Here is a 19715-nt window from a genome sequence, read left to right as displayed (position 1 = left end):
TCCAACATGAATTCTTTCATATTAGAATTACAATCAGCCTTCAGTATCTGCATAAGATTGGTTCTAGGAACCTCTTGGATACCAAAATTTGTGGATGCTTAAGTCCTTTATATAAAATGGTTTAGTACAATGAATAAATTTCGATTCAAAGGTTGGTTGAATCTATGGATGCAAAACCCTACAAATATAGAGGGCCAACAGTTCATACATACAAATTATTGCAAGTGAATGAGAAAAGTGAGAATAGTCACATGTTGAGAATATTGCTGAATCCAAAAACGGGTGACAAAATGTGCACAGAGTTCCAAATACTCAGAACATCTCACTAAATAAATTACTCTTTTCTGTCAACCTGAATAGTGACTCAATTTTATACATTTTTTTTATACATTTTATTTTATACATTTCTTGCTTGTTGTAGGTGTGTAAATTTATGTTGAACCAGAGTCCTAATTTTAAGAGCAAGAAACATTCTTGGAAGTTACTTCCTTTATAAGTTATTTTGTCAACATAATAGAGGAAACTTAATAACTGTAGTTAACAGAAAACTTTTTCTCATTTAATTGGTAGTTGGAGTAATCATCAGAAATACTATTTCCTCTTTGTCTCCCAGTGATAAAAAAGTATTAGATGAACCTTGATAGCTGCTCAGGAGTTAGTCTTCCATACTGAGAGTACAGATTTTATTTACTTCTCTTTTAACACTACAGAATACTTCTTTATTCTTGAAATGATCTCTTCCCTGTAACATTACACTCATTAAATTTTCTCCTACCCCTTAGACCAAACTTAATATTTTGAGAGATTTTCTCCAACCATAACTTAAATGCTGCTATTCACCATATTCTACCTGAAATCTTATTTCCTTCTTTCTCCAACATTTTCCTAAACAGTCAAATCCTGTATCAAATTCCTTTCTAGATATGTCCTAAAGTCTAGATTCACCTTTCCTGTGTCTGCTAAATATCTCTACTTCATTCATCTGAAGGCTTCTCAAATTCAAACATATGCTAAATGAAATTATTATTTGTCTTTTCCCTCTTAAAAGTATTTTGCTTTTTGTTTTATCCATATTTCTTAGCTTACTTCATTTAATGGTGCCACCACTCACCCTGTTGCCTAAAATAAAACTTTGAAGATCTTCCTTCACATCCTTCATATAGTGCTTCTCTTAAAATATTTTTGAAATGTTATTTCCTCATCTTCTTGGTCTATACCACCCTAACTGAGGACTCAGTCACCTCTTATAGACTACTTATTTAAGCTTCTAATAGGTTCATTCTCCCTACTCCCATAACCCCATTCTCAGTTAATAATACCTACAAGCTGAAAGAAATCTTTTTCTCTTTTACATCTGAACTTGTTCTGCTTTCAATCCTTTGATTATTCTCCAGTAGCTAGAGGATAAAATCTCTAGGATAAAAGCCAGGATAAATTTCCTGGCTTCTTATAGAAAATCCTTATGATCTAATCCCCTTTGGTAATTACCAACTAATCTCCCACTTGTAACTTACCATGCAGCCTTATGAGCAGATGAAAATAATCTAATTATCTGTAATTGTAGCTTTGATCATGATCCTTTTTTTTTTTTTTCCCAGTTAGATATTCCATCAGTCTTTTCTGCACTTAGAAACCCTTTACTTCTAAATTTCAGTTCTTTTGTGACATCTTCCGACTTGCTAAAGCACATTTTGTCACACCTTGCTTGGACTGACAGTATTCTCAACATACGACTATTCTCATTTTCTCACTTGTTTACAATGTTTATATATATATAGGCATAGCTACACTAAGCTCTGTAATTTTCATGAAGTATCTCCAATATCTAATAGTGCCTCAATAAATAATTGGTACAAATATGTTGTGAGCGACTAAATAGGTCAATGCTGTTAATCACAGGAAATTCTTAGGAATTCAATGTTTGTATTAATAACTTAAAACTGGCTATGAATAAGGAAATAACACATGGCCTGCAATGCAGGAGATGGAGGTTTGATCACTGGGTTAGGAAGATCCCCTGGAGAGGAAATGACAAGTCACTCCAATATTCTTGCCTGAGAAATCCCAAGGACAGAGGAGCCTGGCGAGCTATAGTTCATGGGGTTGCAAAAACAGTCAGAAACGACTTAGCGACTAAACAACAATGCTTGAAATACACACAATCTTATAAAACAATTCTAAACAATAGGGGTTTTCTTTTGGCAATTGAAATGTGCTTATCTTTATGAATTTATGAAAGGTAAAACAAATGCAAAACTATTAATGAGGTTATTATTGCACATTAACTGTCAGAGGAAATTAAATTTAAATTCATATTAACTACTGAACTACTGACACTTGAAACATTCTTAAGAATTTGTCTTTAGGGTAGTCAAGATTAAGAGAAAAATCTCAAGAAAATATTTGGGCTATCCCGGCAATGTCTCACTTTACTGGAATTTTCTCATGAAACTATCTGTGATATAATATAGATTTTTATGGTAGCAGCACATTTTGTGACAAACCCTGGACCCTTTTTAAATCCCAACAACATAAATTATAGAACTAAGGATAGAAAATGCTTTTTGAAAATTTAACAATATTAATTTATGGTTCACCATTTTTTTTGAAAGAACCAGAGATATAAAACAGATAAATCTTTTAAAAAAAAGCAAATCTAAAAATTGCATAAGATCATTTGATTTCCAGGAACAAATCAACACCATAATAGGTATTTTTTAATCAAGGAAAATGTTGAGCCACAATATCAACAAAACCATTCATATTTTGTAAGAAATTAAAATGTAAACAGCACAGTCCATTAAAAGATGTTTAGTCAACCTCAAATCTGACGCCCTGTATAGTCCCTCACCTGGCTGGATGTTTTCCCGTATGATAGTCACATGGTTATCTCTGTCTGGCCGCGTGTGCTCATGCCAAAAGCCTATCACATGGCCCAGTTCATGAACGACGATTCCAAATTTATCACAGTTCTTGCCAATAGAGATTGCCTGAGGCCCATTTCCACGCCGACCTACATAGGAGCAGCATCTGGAATAAAGTAGAAAATGTGAATGGTGGTAAACAGGCTGATGACAAGTTAATTATAATAGGGTGAAAATTTGTTAAAATTTCTGGTGAAATATAAAGTACAGCACAGTCAGAGGTAGAACAGTTTTTCATTAATGAACATAGTCAATTTCTAGTAATCCTGGTAAATTTATATGACAGTCTCTAAATAATCAATTGCAGTGCATTTGTACTAATTTATATATTAGAAGATGTTGGATATGTGCCTTAAATCATTTTTAGGAGTATTTAGAAGATAATAAGATAATAAAATACTTATGGTGATTAATGGCTATTGTGCATATAGTTAAACTCAAGACTTCAATTCACATTTATTTCTAATATAATTTTTGGTCCCCACAACCCATGTAAATCACTTAGGTTGGTTATCTAGCAATAATACATTATTTCACTATTAAGCATAAAAACAAACTTTATTTTTCTACTTTGAGAAAAACAATTAAATTTGTGACAGATGTTGGTTAATTAAAAAACGAATTATTTCTCCTCCTTATGGGAGAATTTTTTAAAAAGGAAAACTTTTAAAAGAAGTCAATACAGGAAAATTAATTTCAAGAGGCAAATTATCTAGGGTTAATGGTTGACTGGTGAAGAAAAATCAATAACTGCCAAACAGTCAGGTGTGATTAGTCCATTTCACCTTCTGAAAGAATATCTTGGACTGTCAGAATGTGAACTATCCAGAGTATCCTCCTGAAAACTTTCCTCAATTTACTGATGTTTTTACATATTAAATGATACTTTTCTACCCAAAACGTAGAAATTCCATTTTGTGTGTGTGCATACATGAAATGTGTCAGTGTGCATGAAAGAGTGTGTACACACATGCAAGCTTGGACACATAAGGACATTGACTCCAAAATAAGTTTTAAATGTACAATAATACAGTAACTACAACTAGAGCTATCAATAAAATTACACTTAAAACTTCAACAATTAGGGTTTACATTAAAATAGCTTATCTAAGAGCCACCCTTCTGGAGAGCCATACAGGACATAAATAATTGGTTTTGAATAGATGGGGATTATGATGTGCCAGACACCAAAACCTTTTTCTAATTTTTTAAGTTAAAAGAGGAAATTGTTCAAAATTAATTTGCCAAAATATTATAAAATGCACGTCATTAAGTTCAGTTTTCAGAGAAAGAACTTTTGGTAGTCTTTTTGAGTGTTACAAATATTTGTCATTCCTATTATTTCTGTAGGCTTTAAATGATTAAATGTCTTACCTTATTCCTTAGTTGCTGTTCAGTCACTAAGTCATGTCCAGTTCTTTGTGATCCCATGGACTATAGCACACCAATCTCCTCTGTCCTCCACTATCTCCTGGAGTTTGCTCAAATTCATGCTCATTGATGTTATCTAAACATCTTATCCTCTGAAGCACCTTCTTCTTTTGCCTTCATTCTTTTCCAGCGTTAGGTCTTTTTCAATGCTTCAGTTTTTCGCATCACTGGCCAAAGTATTAGAGCTTCAACTTCAGCATCAGTCTTTCCAATGAATATTCAGGGTTGGTTTTCTTTAGGATTGACTTGTTTGATCTCCTTGCAGTCCAATGGACTCTCAAGAGTTTTCTCCAGCACCACAATTCAGTTTTTGGCGCTCAGCATTCTTTTTGGCCCAACTATCACATTTGTTCCTAGAAAAACCTTAGTTTTGACTCTACAGACCTTTGTTGGCAAAGTGAAGTCTCTACTTTTTATTATACTATCTAGGTTTGCCATAGCTTTCCTTCCAAGGAGCAAATGTCTTCTGATTTCATGGCTGCGGTCACCATCCATAGTGATTTGGGAGCCACAGAAAATAAAATCTGTCACTGCATCCAGTTTTTCCCCTTCTATTTGCCATGATCTTAGTTTTTTCAAGTTGAGTTTCAAGCCAGCTTTTCCACTTTCCTTTTTCACCCTCATCAAGAGGCTCTTCAGTTCCTCAAAACTTTCTGCCATTAGAGTGATATCATCTGCATATCTGAGGTTTGTTGATATTTCTCCCAGCAATCTTGATTCCAGCTTGTGATTCATACACCCTGGCATTTCACATGATGTATTCTGAAAATAAGTTAAATAAGCAGGGAGACAATATACAGACTTGCTGTACTTCTTTACCAATTTTGAGTGGGTCAGTTGTTCAGTCCAGTTCTAAGTGTTGCATCTTACCTGCATACAGGTTTCTCAGGAGACAGGTAAGATGGTCTGGTCTTACCTCATCTCTTTAAAAATTTTCTGTAGTTTGTTGTGATCCCCATGATCAAAGGCTTTAACATAGCCAATGAAGCAGAAATAGATGTTTTTCTGGAACTCCCTTGCTTTCTTCAGGATCCAATGAATGTTGGCAATTTGATCTCTGTTTCCTCTGTCCCTTTGAAAACCCGGCTTGTAGATCTGGAAGTTATTGGTTCACATACTGCTGAAGCCTAGCTTGAAGGATTTTGAGGGTAACCTTGCTAGCATGTAAAATGAGTCTAATTGTATGGTAGTTGGAACATTCTTTGGCACTTTCCTTCTTTGACATTGGAACGAAAATTGTCCTTTTCAGGTCCAGTGACCACTGTGGAGCTTTCCATATTTGCTGACATACTGAGTGCAGCACTCTAACAGAATCATCTTAACAGCATCATTTTTAGGACTTTAAAGAGTTCAGCTAGAATTCTGTCACTTGCACTACCTGTAATGCTTCCTAAGGCCTACTTGAATTCACATTCCACAAATCTAACTCTATGGGAATAACCATATCATCGTGGTTATCCAGGTCATTAAGAAATTTCTTGTATAGTTCTATGTATTCTTGTCATCTCTTCTTAATCTCTTCTGCTTCTCTTAGGTCCTTAACATTTCTGTATTTCATTGTGCCCATCCCTGCATGGAATATTTTTTTCACTTCAGTTCAGTTGGCTCAGTCATGTCTGACTTTTTATGACCCCATGAACTGCAGCACGCCAGGCCTCCCTGTCCAACACCAACTCCCAGAGTCAAGCCAAACCCATGTCCATCAAGTCGGTGATGCCATCCAACCATCTTATCTTCTGTCGTCCCCTTCTGCTCCTGCCCTCAATCTTTCCCGGCATCAAGGTCTTTTCCAATGAGTCAGCTCTCTGCATCAGGGGGCCAAAGTATTGGAGTTTCAGCTTCAACATCAGTCCTTTCAATGAACACCCAGGACTGATTTCCTTTAGGATGGACTGTTGCAGTCCAAGGGACTCTCAAGTCTTCTCCAACACCACAGTTTAAAAACATCAATTCTTCGGCGCTCAGCTTTCTTTATAGTCCAACTCTCACATCCATACATGACCACTGGAAAAACCATATCCTTGAAGAGACGGACTTTTGATGGCAAAGTAATGTCTCTGCTTTTCAATATGCTGTCTAGGTTGGTCATAACTTTCCTTTCAAGGAGTAAGTGTCTTTTAATTTCATGGGTGCAAATCACCATCTGCAGTGATTTTGGAGCCCAAAAAAATAAAGTCAACCACTGTTTCCCCATCTATTTGCCATGAAGTGATGGGACCGGATGCCACGATCTTAATTTTCTGAATGTTGAGCTTTAAGCCAACTTTTTCACTCTCCACTTTCACTTTCATCAAGAGGCTCTTTAGCTCTTCTTCACTTTCTTCCATAAGGGTGGTGTTATCTGCATATCTGAGGTTATTGATATTTCTCCCTGCAATCTGTACTCTGCATATAAGTTAAATAAACAGGGAGACAATATACAGCCTTGATGGACTCCTTTTCCTATTTGGAACCAGTCTGTTGTTCCATGTCCAGTTCTAACTGTTGCTTCCTGACCTGCATACAGATTTCTCAGGAGGCAGGTCAGGTGGTCTGGTATTCCCATCTCTTTCAGAATTTTCCACAGTTTATTATGGCCCACACAGTCAAAGACTATGGCATAGTCAATAAAGCAGAAATAGATGTTTTTCTGGAACTCTTGCTTTTTTGATGATCAAGCAGATGTTGGCAATTTGATCTCTGGTTCCTCTGCCTTTTCTAAAACCAGCTTGAACATCTGGAAGTTCACGGTTCATGTATTACTGAAGCCTGGCTTGGAGAATTTTGAGCATTACTTTACTAGCACGTGAGATGAGTGCAATTGTGCAGTAGTTTGAGCATTCTTTGGCTTTGCCTTTCTTTGGGCTTGGAATGAAAACTGACTTTTTCCTGTCCTGTGGCCACTGCTGAGTTTTCCAAATCTGCTGGCATATTGAGTGCAGCACTTTCACAGCATCATCTTTCAGGATTTGAAATAGCTCAATTGAAATTCCATCACCTCCACTAGCTTTGTTCATAGTGATGGTTCCTAAGGCCCACTTGACTTCACATTCCAAGATGTCTGGCTCTAGGTGAGTGATCACACCATCGTGATTATCTTGGTCGTGAAGATCTTTTTTGTATAGTTCTTCTGTGTATTCTTTTAACATCTCCAATTTTCTTGAAGAGATCTCTAGTCTGTCCCATTCTATTATTTGTCTCTATTTCTTTGCATTGTTCATTTAAGAAGACCTTCCTATCTCTCCTTGCTATTCTCTGGCACTCTGCATTTAGTTGGGTATGTTTTTTCCTTTTTTCCTTGCCAGTTAGAAGTAGTATTTCAACTTATTATTTATGGATCTATTATAACAGCTAATTATATATACTAAATCGATAATAGAAAGAAAAGTGAGGTAAGTGTAGGGTAAAAAATCAAGGAATTGTATTTTTGCTCCCAGTTAGATTTTTTAGTAGCACATTTTAATTTATACCTACATAGGCAGCTCAGATGGTAAGGAATCTGCCTGCAATGCAGGAGACCAGGGTTTGATCCCTGGGTCAGGAACATCAGCTGGAGAAGGGAATGGCAATCCATCTTAGTATTCCTGCCTGGAGAATCTCATGAATAGAGAGTTACTTGGTAGGCGACAGTCAATGGGGTTGCAAAGAGTCGGACATGACTGAGTGACTAAGCATATATACATAGTTATTATTATGTACTGATATAGTAAAATATTAGATGTTTCAAAATTTGCAAATTTTAGGAAGATTTAAACTGAAACATTTGGTACCATAAAACAATGATAATGAAACTGAACTATCTGAGGATCATACAGCAACTAAATTACCTACATTGAGTCACTCTTGCTGGTTAAAGTCAGAGAAGGAAATACTTTGCAATTCAAAATCCAGGAGACAGATAGACAAGCAATGAAGTTGATTTTTTAAATCTAAAATGGTCAATTCTTTTAATCTGAAACATCTTTTATTAGCATAACTTTACCCATAAAATTTCTAATAAATAAAATGAGGTTTAATAATAGAAAGCAAAAATACATTTCACACTGGCTTTTACAATGGTCCTATGAAGAATGGGAAATGCATTGGTTTAGGAACAGAAGAAATCTAGATGCTCAAATGACTAAATAGCTAAATATATGCATATATGCATATACATTTATGTACGACACTACAGGTTTATAAAAACATGGCTTTAACTTTGTCTTAGTTTCTTTCTAATGTCATCCAGATTTGATGCTGTTTTCTTGTACATAGCTTTTGATTTTTTTATTTCAAATTTCAGTCTTCCTTTTAAAGCTTAGCCATTATAAGATCTACTTACCCTTTCAGAAAACTTTCACCACCTTTAGAAAAACCCACTAAGCCATAGACAGTAAGAAGGTAACTCAAAACCCACTATTCTCTACTTTGACCTCAGACTAGTGGAGCAAAGTCAGTAAGTACAAAGGAAGTTCTCTATAAGCTTTGTGCCTTCCTCACAGCAGTCTCTTCTTGGCATAGATACAATTTTTAAATGTCCAGTCAGATTACTTCTGTGCTGAATATTATCCAATGAGTGTATTATAAATTGTGTCAACATTTAAAAATTATTGATTATTACCCCTCTCTAGGAGATAATTATACATCTCTACCCTGCTGACTGGGCTTAGTCATGTGACTTACTCTGGACAATGTCATGTGAGCACAAACTGTGTTTTTGTGTCTATCTCTAGAGATAATTTTTAAGAGCAAATATGGTTGATTAAATTGCTTCTATTCTTTCTGCTATGATTGCAATGTTCCAAAAAGAGGCTTCTCCATCAGACTGGATACTGTATTAAACCCTCTTAAGTGAGCTACAGGCAAACAATGGCAGACATACAATAAGAGTAAGGAGTAAGTGTTTTTTGCTCTAGTCACCGAGATTTGGGAGCTGTTAACTCATCATAAGGGCTTACCTGGTGGCTCAGAAAGTACAGAATCCGCCTGTCAATGCAGGAGACTCAGGCTCAATCCTTGACTCAGGAAGATCCCCTGGAGAAGGGAATGGCAACACACTCCAGTATTTTTGCCTGGAGAATTCCAGGGACAGAGGAGCCTGGTGAGCTGCAGTCCATGGTGTCACAAAGAGTTGGATACAACTGAGCCTCTAACACTTTCAGTTTTCAGTTTTATCACATCATAAATTGCCTAAGCTGACTGATATAGGCTCTCTATTTTGCTCAGAGGGAAATCTAAAGTACTTATATATATACATATATATATATGTATATATATATATAAAGCCTATAAGATAATACAAAATCTTCACACATAAATATCTTACTATATATGTTGTTGTTTAGTTACTCAGAAGTATCCTACTCTTTGCAACCCCATGGAATGAAGCATAGCAGGCTTCCCTGTCCTTCACCATCTCCCGGAGCTTGCTCAAACTCATGTCAGTTGAGTTGGTGATGCCATCCAACAATCTCATCCTCAGTCATCTCCTTCTCCTCCTGTCTTCAATCTTTCCCAGCATCAGGGTCTTTTCCAATGAGTCAGTTCTTCCCATCAGGTGGACAAAATATTGGAGCTTCAGCCGCCTTATCAGTCCCTCCAATGAATATTCTGGGTTGATTTCCTTTAGGATTGACTGGTTTGATCTCCTTGCTGTCCAAGGGACTCTCAAGAGTTTTCTTATTCTCTATATCTCATCTCATATTAGCATCCCTGTCACTCCACTTGAGCCATGAAGTTTCCTTGCTGTGTCCTGAGCATGCAGATTTACTCTTACTTCATAATCTTTTTACAGTCTTTTTCTTTTGTCAGGAACTCTGTTTCTCAGATATCCACATGGCTTGTTTCACTTTTCAAATTCTATACAAATACCTTTCCATCCCACTTTCACTACTTTTCTTTTGGTCCTAGAATTTATTGTCTATTAATATATTTCATATTCCATTTATGTTCATAGGTTTTTCTGCCTGTGTACAAAAAATGTAAGCTTTTTGTGGGCAGAAAACCTATTTTGTTCACTGTTTTGGTCACTGCCAAAATGCCAGCTCCTAGAATACAGCCTGGCACATAATAGAGCTCAATAGATACAGAGAACAGTTGTTGGTTGCCAGAGGCAAGAGCTGAGGGTGGGTGAAATGGGTAAAATGTGGTCAGAGGTACATACTTCAGTTATTCCTGAGGAGGTAATACGCAGCGTGGTGACTAAAGGTGACGACAGCAAAAGAGACACTGATGTATAGAACAGTCTTATGGACTCTGTGGGAGAGGGAGAGGGTGGGGAGATTTGGGAGAATGACATTGAAACATGTAAAATATCATGTAAGAAACGAGTTGCCAGTCCAGGTTCGATGCACGATACTGGATGCTTGGGGCTAGTGCACTGAGACGACCCAGAGGGATGGTATGGGGAGGGAGGAGGGAGGAGGGTTCAGGATGGGGAACACATGTATACCTGTGGCGGATTCATTTTGATATTTGGCAAAAATAATACAATTATGTAAAGTTTTAAAATAAAATAAAATTTAAAAAAAAGAAAAAGAAAATTGAAAAAAAATACCATATTATATATTTAAAAGTTGCTAAGAGAGTGGATCTTAAAAGTTCTCATCACAACAATAACAACAACAAAATGTGTAAGCTATATATAGTGGTGGATGTTAATTAAATACTGTGATGATCATTTCACAATATACACAAATCTAAACGCATGTTATACACTTAAAACAATATGTTATATGTCAATGATTAACATATCTCAATACAACTGGAAAAAATAAAAAGTCAAAAAAATAATAAATAAATATTTATTGAAAGAACAGAGCCCCAGAGTGCACGACAGAGCTTAGACTCTAGTAGTTAGGAGCAAGCATCCTTAGAAGTCATGGAAATGCTCAAGGTGAATAATTCAACATGCTCTTGCTGAGATTCCTCCTTCAGTTTGTCTCTTCACTTTTTCTATTAGTCTAATTCTATAAATTCCTTGCAAAACTTTTAAAAAATAATTTCCTTATATAAATAATAATAAATTTGCTCCTATTGTTTTCTGTTTAAGTTAGCCAGTCTTCATTGTTTGAGAACAAGAATCATGGCTAGCACACTTCCTCTGCCTAACTATAACTTCCTAGCATAGAGAACCCCTTAAGTGTCTGGTAAGTTGCTCCAGTCGTGTCCAACTCTCTGAGGCCCCAGACTGTAGCCTGACTAGCTCCTCTGTCTATGGAATTATCCTGGAAAGAATATTGGTGTGGGTTGCATTTTCCTCCTTTAAGGGATCTTCCCAACCAGGGATCAAACCCTTGTTTTCTGCGGCTCCTTCATTGGTAGACAGATTCTTTACCTCTAAGCCACCTGGGAAACCCAAGAAAACACCTTACACTCAATATTATAGGCCCCAAAGTTAGGATAAGTGACATGAAATGAGAATTCAATAGAAAAGGATGGGTAAGTGACTACTGTCATAATCTGAATAAACAAAATTACCAAAGAGAAATGCAATTAAAACACATAAAATCTAGAAAATAAGAAAATAAGTTAATTCTAAGTCTGATTGTTTTTTGTTTTTTAAAAAATTATTATGATGATGATTTTATTTATTTATTTTTTTACTTTACAATATTGTATTGGTTTTGCCATACATCAACATGCATCCGCCATGGGTGTACACGTGTTCCCCATCCTGAGCCCCCCTCCCACCTCCCTCCCCATACCATCCCTCTGGGTCATTCGGAAATCATTAAAAATTAGCATATAATAATTAAAGATAAAAATTCAGTTACATAAATCTCTGACTTACAAAGAATAAAATCAAATAACTTCTGTTTTAAAATGGTCTCACTTTTTTCTGATAATAATTAGTAATATTGTAAAATAGATAAACACCAAAGAAGGTAATAGATATTCACTGAAAAATATTTATTGCTCAGGTTAAACCTTTTGCCAATATAGAGATTAAAGCCTATGACCACTGTAGATGAAGCAAAGATATCATATATCTAGAAACATGCATATGAATATATATATGTATACACAGATATGCAGAACATAATGTATAGTTATAATTCAACTTAAAAATAGGAAATGCACTAGAGTTAAATAGCAAAAAGTTATGATTTCTCTATTTTTCTTTTAAAAATTTTATTTCCACACTTATCAATAGCTTGATATGGAATTAGACACCCAATAAATATTTATTGAATAAAAATTGACTGTAGCAGAATACTAAGGGAACTTTATGCTCTAAATTATATAGTCAATTCCATATTTAATAATGGGCTTCCTTGATGGCTCAGTGGGTAAAGAATATGCGTGCAATGCAGAAGACACAGGAGATGTGGGTTCAAGCCCTGGGTCAGGATGATACCCTGGAGGAGGAAATGGCAACCCATTCCAGTATTCTTGCCTTGAAAATCCCATGGACAGAGGAGCCTAGTGGGCTACAGTCCAAAGTGTTGCAGAGTCAGACATGAATGAGTGCAAGCACAGACAGATAATTTAATAACTCCTCAACTCCTAACTTCCCTGGTTGGGAAGATCCCCTAGAGGAGGAAATGGCAACCCACTCCAGTATGGAGATTATTTCAGGTTTTATTTTTAAAATTTGCAAGAGTTACAAGTTGTCTGACTTAATAGGTAAACTCAGTCAAAGTGATGATAATAAGAAGTAATAAGATGCATTTACCTTCCAAATTAAAGCTAGAAACAGAGCAGACAAATGTTACCTTTCATATCAATGGCACCACCTTACAGGTTCTTCATATTCAACAATACTAGGTATTGTTAAATGTGATATATTATATGTCACATCTCTTATAAGGAAAAAAAACCCATTACTGAGTCCAGTAGAGCATTAAGTGTTTGACTCAAAATATATCTTATTTTAGATGTTTTTCACTATATTGTGCAATATTAACTGTCAAACTCTGATAATTTAAATTAACTTTTATGAGCTATAAATGCAGCAGCATCATGGCAAAATATCACTATTTCATGAAATGTTGGCCAATAATGGCAATTTGAAATAAAATTTAGAAATCACAAAATGATTAGAATGATTAGTAGGCCCTGATCAACTTCAATAAAAAGTATCATCCATCCTATCATTGAAAAAAATAATACGGGGCAAACTTTGATCTGGAAAATTAGCACCAAAACTAACCACCAAAGTGCAACGTTACTATTATAACAGTAACAAGTAAACTCAAGGGTCTAATTTCAGGAATGTAACTACAGATTTAAGTATCCTGGGGAAAGTCAACCTCAGTTTTCAAATCCCTAAATTATTGAATACATGTTTTTCAAAACCCCTTTAAATTCTTACATTGTTTTATTTTAGGATTATACACAATGAACTTCAGCTGACACGTAAATTGCTGACACTCGCCTGATAGCCACCTCTAAAGCAGTGTGCTGGGTGTCATGAGGAACACAGATAAGCTCCCTGCCCTCATCATTGATGAAGGCAGACATTTGAGCCAACAGTGGAACTGGAGTTATGATAGCTGTTGTACAGCAAAGTATCACTGTGGATAGCTCAAAAATGGGTGAGAATGAAATATATGAAATAAAATAGCTTAGCAGGGTAAAACAAGTGAAATGGAAAACTTTGAAAAGAGCCAAATTAATAAAACGAAATGAGTATATATATATATATATATATATATATATATATATATGAATTTGTTACAAACAGAAATTGATCAATAAAATAATTAAGTGGCACTTTGAATGTATTTATTTTACAAAATTAAAGGGTGGGTAAAGAAAAGATGTACTGATCTGAATATGTTGTATATTTAGAAATATGTAACCTGAGCTATCGGAGAAGGCAATGGCACCCCACTCCAGTACTCTTGCCTGGAAAATTCCATGGATGGAGGAGCCTGGTGGGCTGCAGTCCATGGGGTCGCTAAGAGTCGGACACGACTGAGCGACTTCACTTTCACTTTTCACTTTCATGCATTGGAGAAGGAAATGGTAACCCACTCCAGTGTTCTTGCCTGGAGAATCCCAGGGACGGGGGAGCCTGGTGGGCTGCCATCTATGGGGTCGCACAGAGTCGGACACGACTGAAGGGACTTAGCAGCAGCAGCAGCAACCTGAGCTATATCCACTCCTATTAGATAACCAGAAGGAAGGAAGGATAGTCTAGATTTAGACCTTTATTCCCTTGTAGCTCAGTCAGTAAAGAATCTGTCTGCAATGCAGGAGACCAGGGATCAATCCCCGGGTTGGGAAGATCCACTGGAGAAGAAAATGGCCACCCACTCCAGTATTCTTGCCTGGAGAAACCCCATGGACAGAGGAGCCTGGCAGACTACAATCCATGGGGTTGCAAGAATCCGACACGACTTAGCGACTAAACCATTATATATAAAGAATTAGAAGAGACTTCAAACATAATCAAAACTTATCAAGAATAAATAAAGTAAGTTAGAAGAAAACACTGTAAATAATTCGTAGGTAAAACATTAAGGCATAATCCAAAATAAATAGAAAAATAAAAATGTATCTTTTTCCTTAATGTCAATTAATAGGACCAAAATTAAAACTCATTACTTTTTAAGTTAATTTAAATGTTCTAAGAAAATATGATGGGACAAAGCCAGATGATGTAGTGCCCCCAGTACCTAATGAAATATATATTTTTCCCAACTCAAGAATATATGTCATTAGGGCAAGAATTATTTCCTCCAAAGGATTTAAGCATTTTATTTAAATTCCCCATATGAACAATAATAGAAGGTATCAAATAGCTATAGCTGATTACAGATAATTCCTCTTTATAGAAGAATTTCAGCTAAATGTAGAAAGAATAAAAGAAAACAACAACATGAAAAAATGACTATTTTCCAGTGATGGGGACTTAAAATTGAGGGATGTGGCTGTCACCAGTTGCATCCACTGATAAATCTTCGCATCACTAAAGTGGTAGGTGCAGGAACATGTGCCTCTTGATGTGATGTGGTATAAAGTAGACAGTGTGCCCTATCAACTAATTTCAGCAAACAAACAAAAATGGAAACAATTTAAATACTCAAATATTTAAATATAAGTTCCAATTAACTGGAAATACAGGGGGAAAGGGTTTCCCTGGTGGCTCAGACAGTAAAAGCATCTGGCTGCAATGCAGGAAACCCAGGTTAAATCTCTGGGTCAGGAAGATCCCCTGAAGAAGGAAATGGCAACTCACTCCAGTATTCTTGCCTGGGAAATCCCATGGATGGAGGAGCCTGGTGGGCTATAGTCCATGGGGTCGCAGAGAGTCGGACTAGACTGAGTGACATCACTTTCACTTTTCACAATGAAAAGTCTTTCTTACACTATACAGAATTGCTTGGAGGACTGCTATTACTGTAACTTGGCTAGATTATGGGATTTGTGAAGAGATGTGGTGGCAGAAGAAACAGTAAATGCAATTTGTGGTAAATGTTATATCCAAGAATCTAGATTTTATTCTCAGGCTGGCATTTCCCAAAATGTGTTCTGGGATACTGATCACATTCTTCACTATTAGAAGGATGAGATGGCTGTTCCCATTTTAAAATAAGTTTAAGGGACACTGTATTCTATATTCCTTTAAATTGGCTGAATATTAGCAAGGTATAGCACCCTACTTATAGGAATACTCACTGAAATTTAACACAGCATTTTCACAACTTACAGGACAGTTGTGAAGAGTATTGTTATCACCCTATAAGAAGCAAATCTATGAAACACCACTGTAGGTTGTTAAAAACACTGAGGAATCTCAAAAAGTGGAGCAATTTGCTCTAACTGGTATTTTTTGAAGTTAATTCTAATGGCAGTGAATTGATAAGACAGGAGAGCAGTTGAAATAGACCAGGTGTGAGAAGACAAAGGCATGAATGGACAAGAGGACTGACATGGAATAAAAGTGGAAACAAAAAGATACAGTGGATATCAACAGAAACAATGTGTTGAAAACTGAAAATCACTGAAAACAAAACTGAGGTTTCTAACTCAGGTTAGTGGGCAATGCTATCATGTATTTGGAACAGAAGGAAGGGCAGCTGCCATGGTGGAGGATGCACAGAGGTCTGTGATCAAAGAATACATTTCTTTAAAACATAGTATTCATTTATTCATACGTTTTTATGGGCAAAAGACCAAGCAAATATTTAAAAAGTGAATCTTACCTATGGATTTTTTTCCCTCCTATGTTTACTTAACTCATTCCCTGGTTCTACTTACCCACAAGGCCTATACGTGAATACAATGTAACTCTCTTCATCCCCTCTTTCAATGAAAGTCACACATGTGTGTTTTTCCCAGTGCCTCATGGCCTGCTTGAACATGGCTCGCTGGCTGCCTGGAAAAATGGCATGACATTAATAAAACAGTGCCTGTTCCAAAGAGAAGTCTGCATGTGGCTCTTCTGTCCCGAGTCTGGCTGCACAGATTAGATGCCACCACTATAATCAAACCAAAGAATACTAGCTCCAAGCACCACAGTGAGCCATTGTTGAGAGTGGACACTGTCTTCAGAATCAGTAGGCATGAGCTTACTGTCTCGACAAGTATGTGTGTACAAGGCTCCATGAACAAAGATATGTATTGTTCTTGTCAACTGAAAAGAGCTTCTAGATTTAATGGGCACATTTGAAACTCCTTTTAAAAACCAGAATAGTTCTTTAGATTCTTAGAATTAAAGACTATATCTATGTTTTTAAATTTCAAGATATGCTGACAACTGAGGTGAATGGAATCTTTCTCATATTTGAGTTAATACTACATTTTATGTATTAGTATTCTATAAAAATATATACTTAATCTATGTAATAATCGTTATTTCATTATCAAAATAGACCCTCTGGGAATATCTTACCAGTGAAGTTGCCTCCTATGACGTAAGGAATAACACCTCCAGGCCACACTCTTTCAGTCCTTGATGTAGCAGCCCTGGGAACTCTATTTTTCTCACTTTGCCCTGAGAATTTTAGTGGTAATTTTTCCTTAACTGTGTTGTTTTGCTCCAAGCCTGCAGTGACATTTAAAACATTCTGTGAAACAGAAGTCCTTGGTCAGAGAATCATTTACCTCTTAAAGGACAAGTTAAAATGTCTTATTTACATATTTATATAAATATGCCTGAAATCAAAATGTATTAAAGAAAAACTTCATTTATATTATATACTTGAGTAAAGTGTTAAAATATTTAAGTAGTTTAAAAAATACTATTTCCTAATGCTCTCTCTATAAGCAAATTTTGATGACTTTCCATACAACAGCTTACAGTGGATAGAAGCCAAGTAGACTCTGTAAGGTGCAGAAAAATTCTTTTATGTATTCTACTTTACTAGAAAACTAAGAAAGTCACCAATAGAATTAAAAAGACATTTTTAAAAAGTCTTACTTTGTTCAAAACCTTTCTTAGTCCTGCGAAACCTCGAATCCTTTAAATCAGAATTGATATTCTATAGTACAGATAAAAACTGAATATTACACAATAGAGATAGTAAATGAAATAAGGATAATACAGATATGGTCTCAGATTCTGGGACAATGGGCTACATCTATTTCAATTTCCTAGGGATTCATATCCAGACAACAGTATGATTTAGAGACCAGCACACAAGGTGAGCAGGCCCACATAAAACGCAGTCTGCTGTGGAGCAGCTTTCAGGTCTGCAGTCACGAACTTTTCTCGGTAGCCTTTCACAATTTTTTGTTATGGTGTTATTTTTCCTACACTTTCGTATTTACTTTTCTTATTGATATATCATTGTTGATACAAATGGCTTACAGCTTCCATACACTTCAAACACAATGAACATTGAATGTATGCCCCTGATATTTGTGTCCCTAACATATCTAATTTTTTAATATCCTAGAGCAAAGCATCTTCACTTGGAAAAATTAATTCTTGGCATAATTAATTAGTATCAATCAACTGAAGGAAAGTTAGGATATGAACTTTGAACAGGAGACTTTAACAAGAAACTCTAAAATCCACAAATAGTGATTAATAAATTCAATATTAAAATATTTAATATTTTAAATATTAACTAATCATTAATCCAGAAAGCAGGTTCCCTAAATCTTTTCCTATACATAGTTTTGGAAGAGTTAAAAGTATTTTTAATTGTTCTTTAATCTAATTTATCAGTTTGCCAATTTATTTTAAGTGGATTTTGTTTCAAAATAAGCATTCATATTTTTTCTTTTGATGAAAACTGATGTAGCTCCATGCTTGATAAAATCACCTTACTGTGATACCAATTTTTTGGAAATAAATATCAACAGTAAAATAAACACCTAATGCATTTCTTATTAAGGAGGAGCTGAAAATAAGTTAAAATAAATGTCCTCAACTAAGTTCCAAAATCTTCCATCACATATCAACTAAATAAAAATGAATAAAGGACTCTCCCTTAGCATATATCTTTCCATACTTTGAATCTTAATGGCTAACTGAACTGCTATGAGTATAATATTCACTGTACAGCAACTCAAGAGTCTGCAACTTTAAACATTGATATACCAGAGCCAATTCTTCTTATTCTGTCTATAAGTTGGTAGAGGGCCCCTCGTTTCTTTGACATACCATGGTCTCCAAATCCACCTTAAAGAGTAAAGGAAAATAGTTAAGTTAAATTCACTGTAAATTAAAGTTCTTGTAAATAAGCAATGGTAACATGTTACATTGATTTCTCCTTGGACATCTCTTTTTATGTGGTCTTATGTAATTGCATTAAAGTAATAATATCCATTAATCTTGGAAGAGGGTAAAAATTCTGCAATATGTTCGGTAGGAACCAATGAAATACTGTAAAGCAAATATCCGTCAATTAAAAAATTTGCAACTAAAACTAAAGAGGTAGGAGAAAATCAGAGAGCAATCTAAATGACTTTATTTGGACATCGTAGCAATTGAGTCATCTATTGACAATTTAAAACATTTTTTTCCACTGTGAACTTTACAACCCATAGTATTATATAGGAAGAGAACCAAATTGTTCTGCCATGTTGATTGCATTCCAGCTATTTTCCCAATGCAAACTAAATACTTTCAGATGGCAAATCAGCAAATGAAATAAAAACACTAAAAGAGGATGAGGTATGTCAATTTTTTCTCAATGAAACTGGAAAAAGAAAAAAGCAAGTATATAGTGTAAATTTTGCTCCAAAGCTTGGATCAAGTTTGAGACATTTCTAATAGCATATGTAATGAATATAATGCATTCAAATAAATTTTGAAAATTAGTTTCTATAATTTATAAAACCCAATAACATAGCTTTTAAAAAAGTCACAAGGTGAGAATCTGTGAGGATGCCCAGCTGCAAAATACATTCTATTATGTTGGTGCAATTTACAATCTTTATAAAAAAAGATATAAAGAATTTTATAGCTCACAATGTAGAGGAGGGGTTTGGGGATAAAAA

The 19715-nt window shown here is 35.4% G+C and overlaps 1 protein-coding gene across 1 annotated transcript in view; it reads right to left on the bottom strand.

The window, feature by feature from the left end:
* The window catches only part of TLL1 (tolloid like 1), a 328687-nt gene that overhangs the window by 140842 nt on the left and 168130 nt on the right, over positions 1 to 19715 (bottom strand). The window contains exons 3-6 of the mRNA XM_061383894.1: positions 18814 to 18894; positions 17158 to 17310; positions 16524 to 16641; positions 2852 to 3030 (exon numbers count right to left, since the gene is read on the bottom strand). Coding sequence (XP_061239878.1) covers positions 2852 to 3030; positions 16524 to 16641; positions 17158 to 17310; positions 18814 to 18894 — 531 coding nt within the window. The remainder of the gene's footprint in view (positions 1 to 2851; positions 3031 to 16523; positions 16642 to 17157; positions 17311 to 18813; positions 18895 to 19715) is intronic.

Source organism: Bos javanicus, chromosome 17 (genome assembly GCF_032452875.1).
Source record: "Bos javanicus breed banteng chromosome 17, ARS-OSU_banteng_1.0, whole genome shotgun sequence".
Lineage (NCBI taxonomy): Eukaryota > Metazoa > Chordata > Mammalia > Artiodactyla > Bovidae > Bos > Bos javanicus.
Note: the sequence above shows the minus strand (reverse complement) of the source record. Positions and strands in the feature narration are given on the sequence as shown.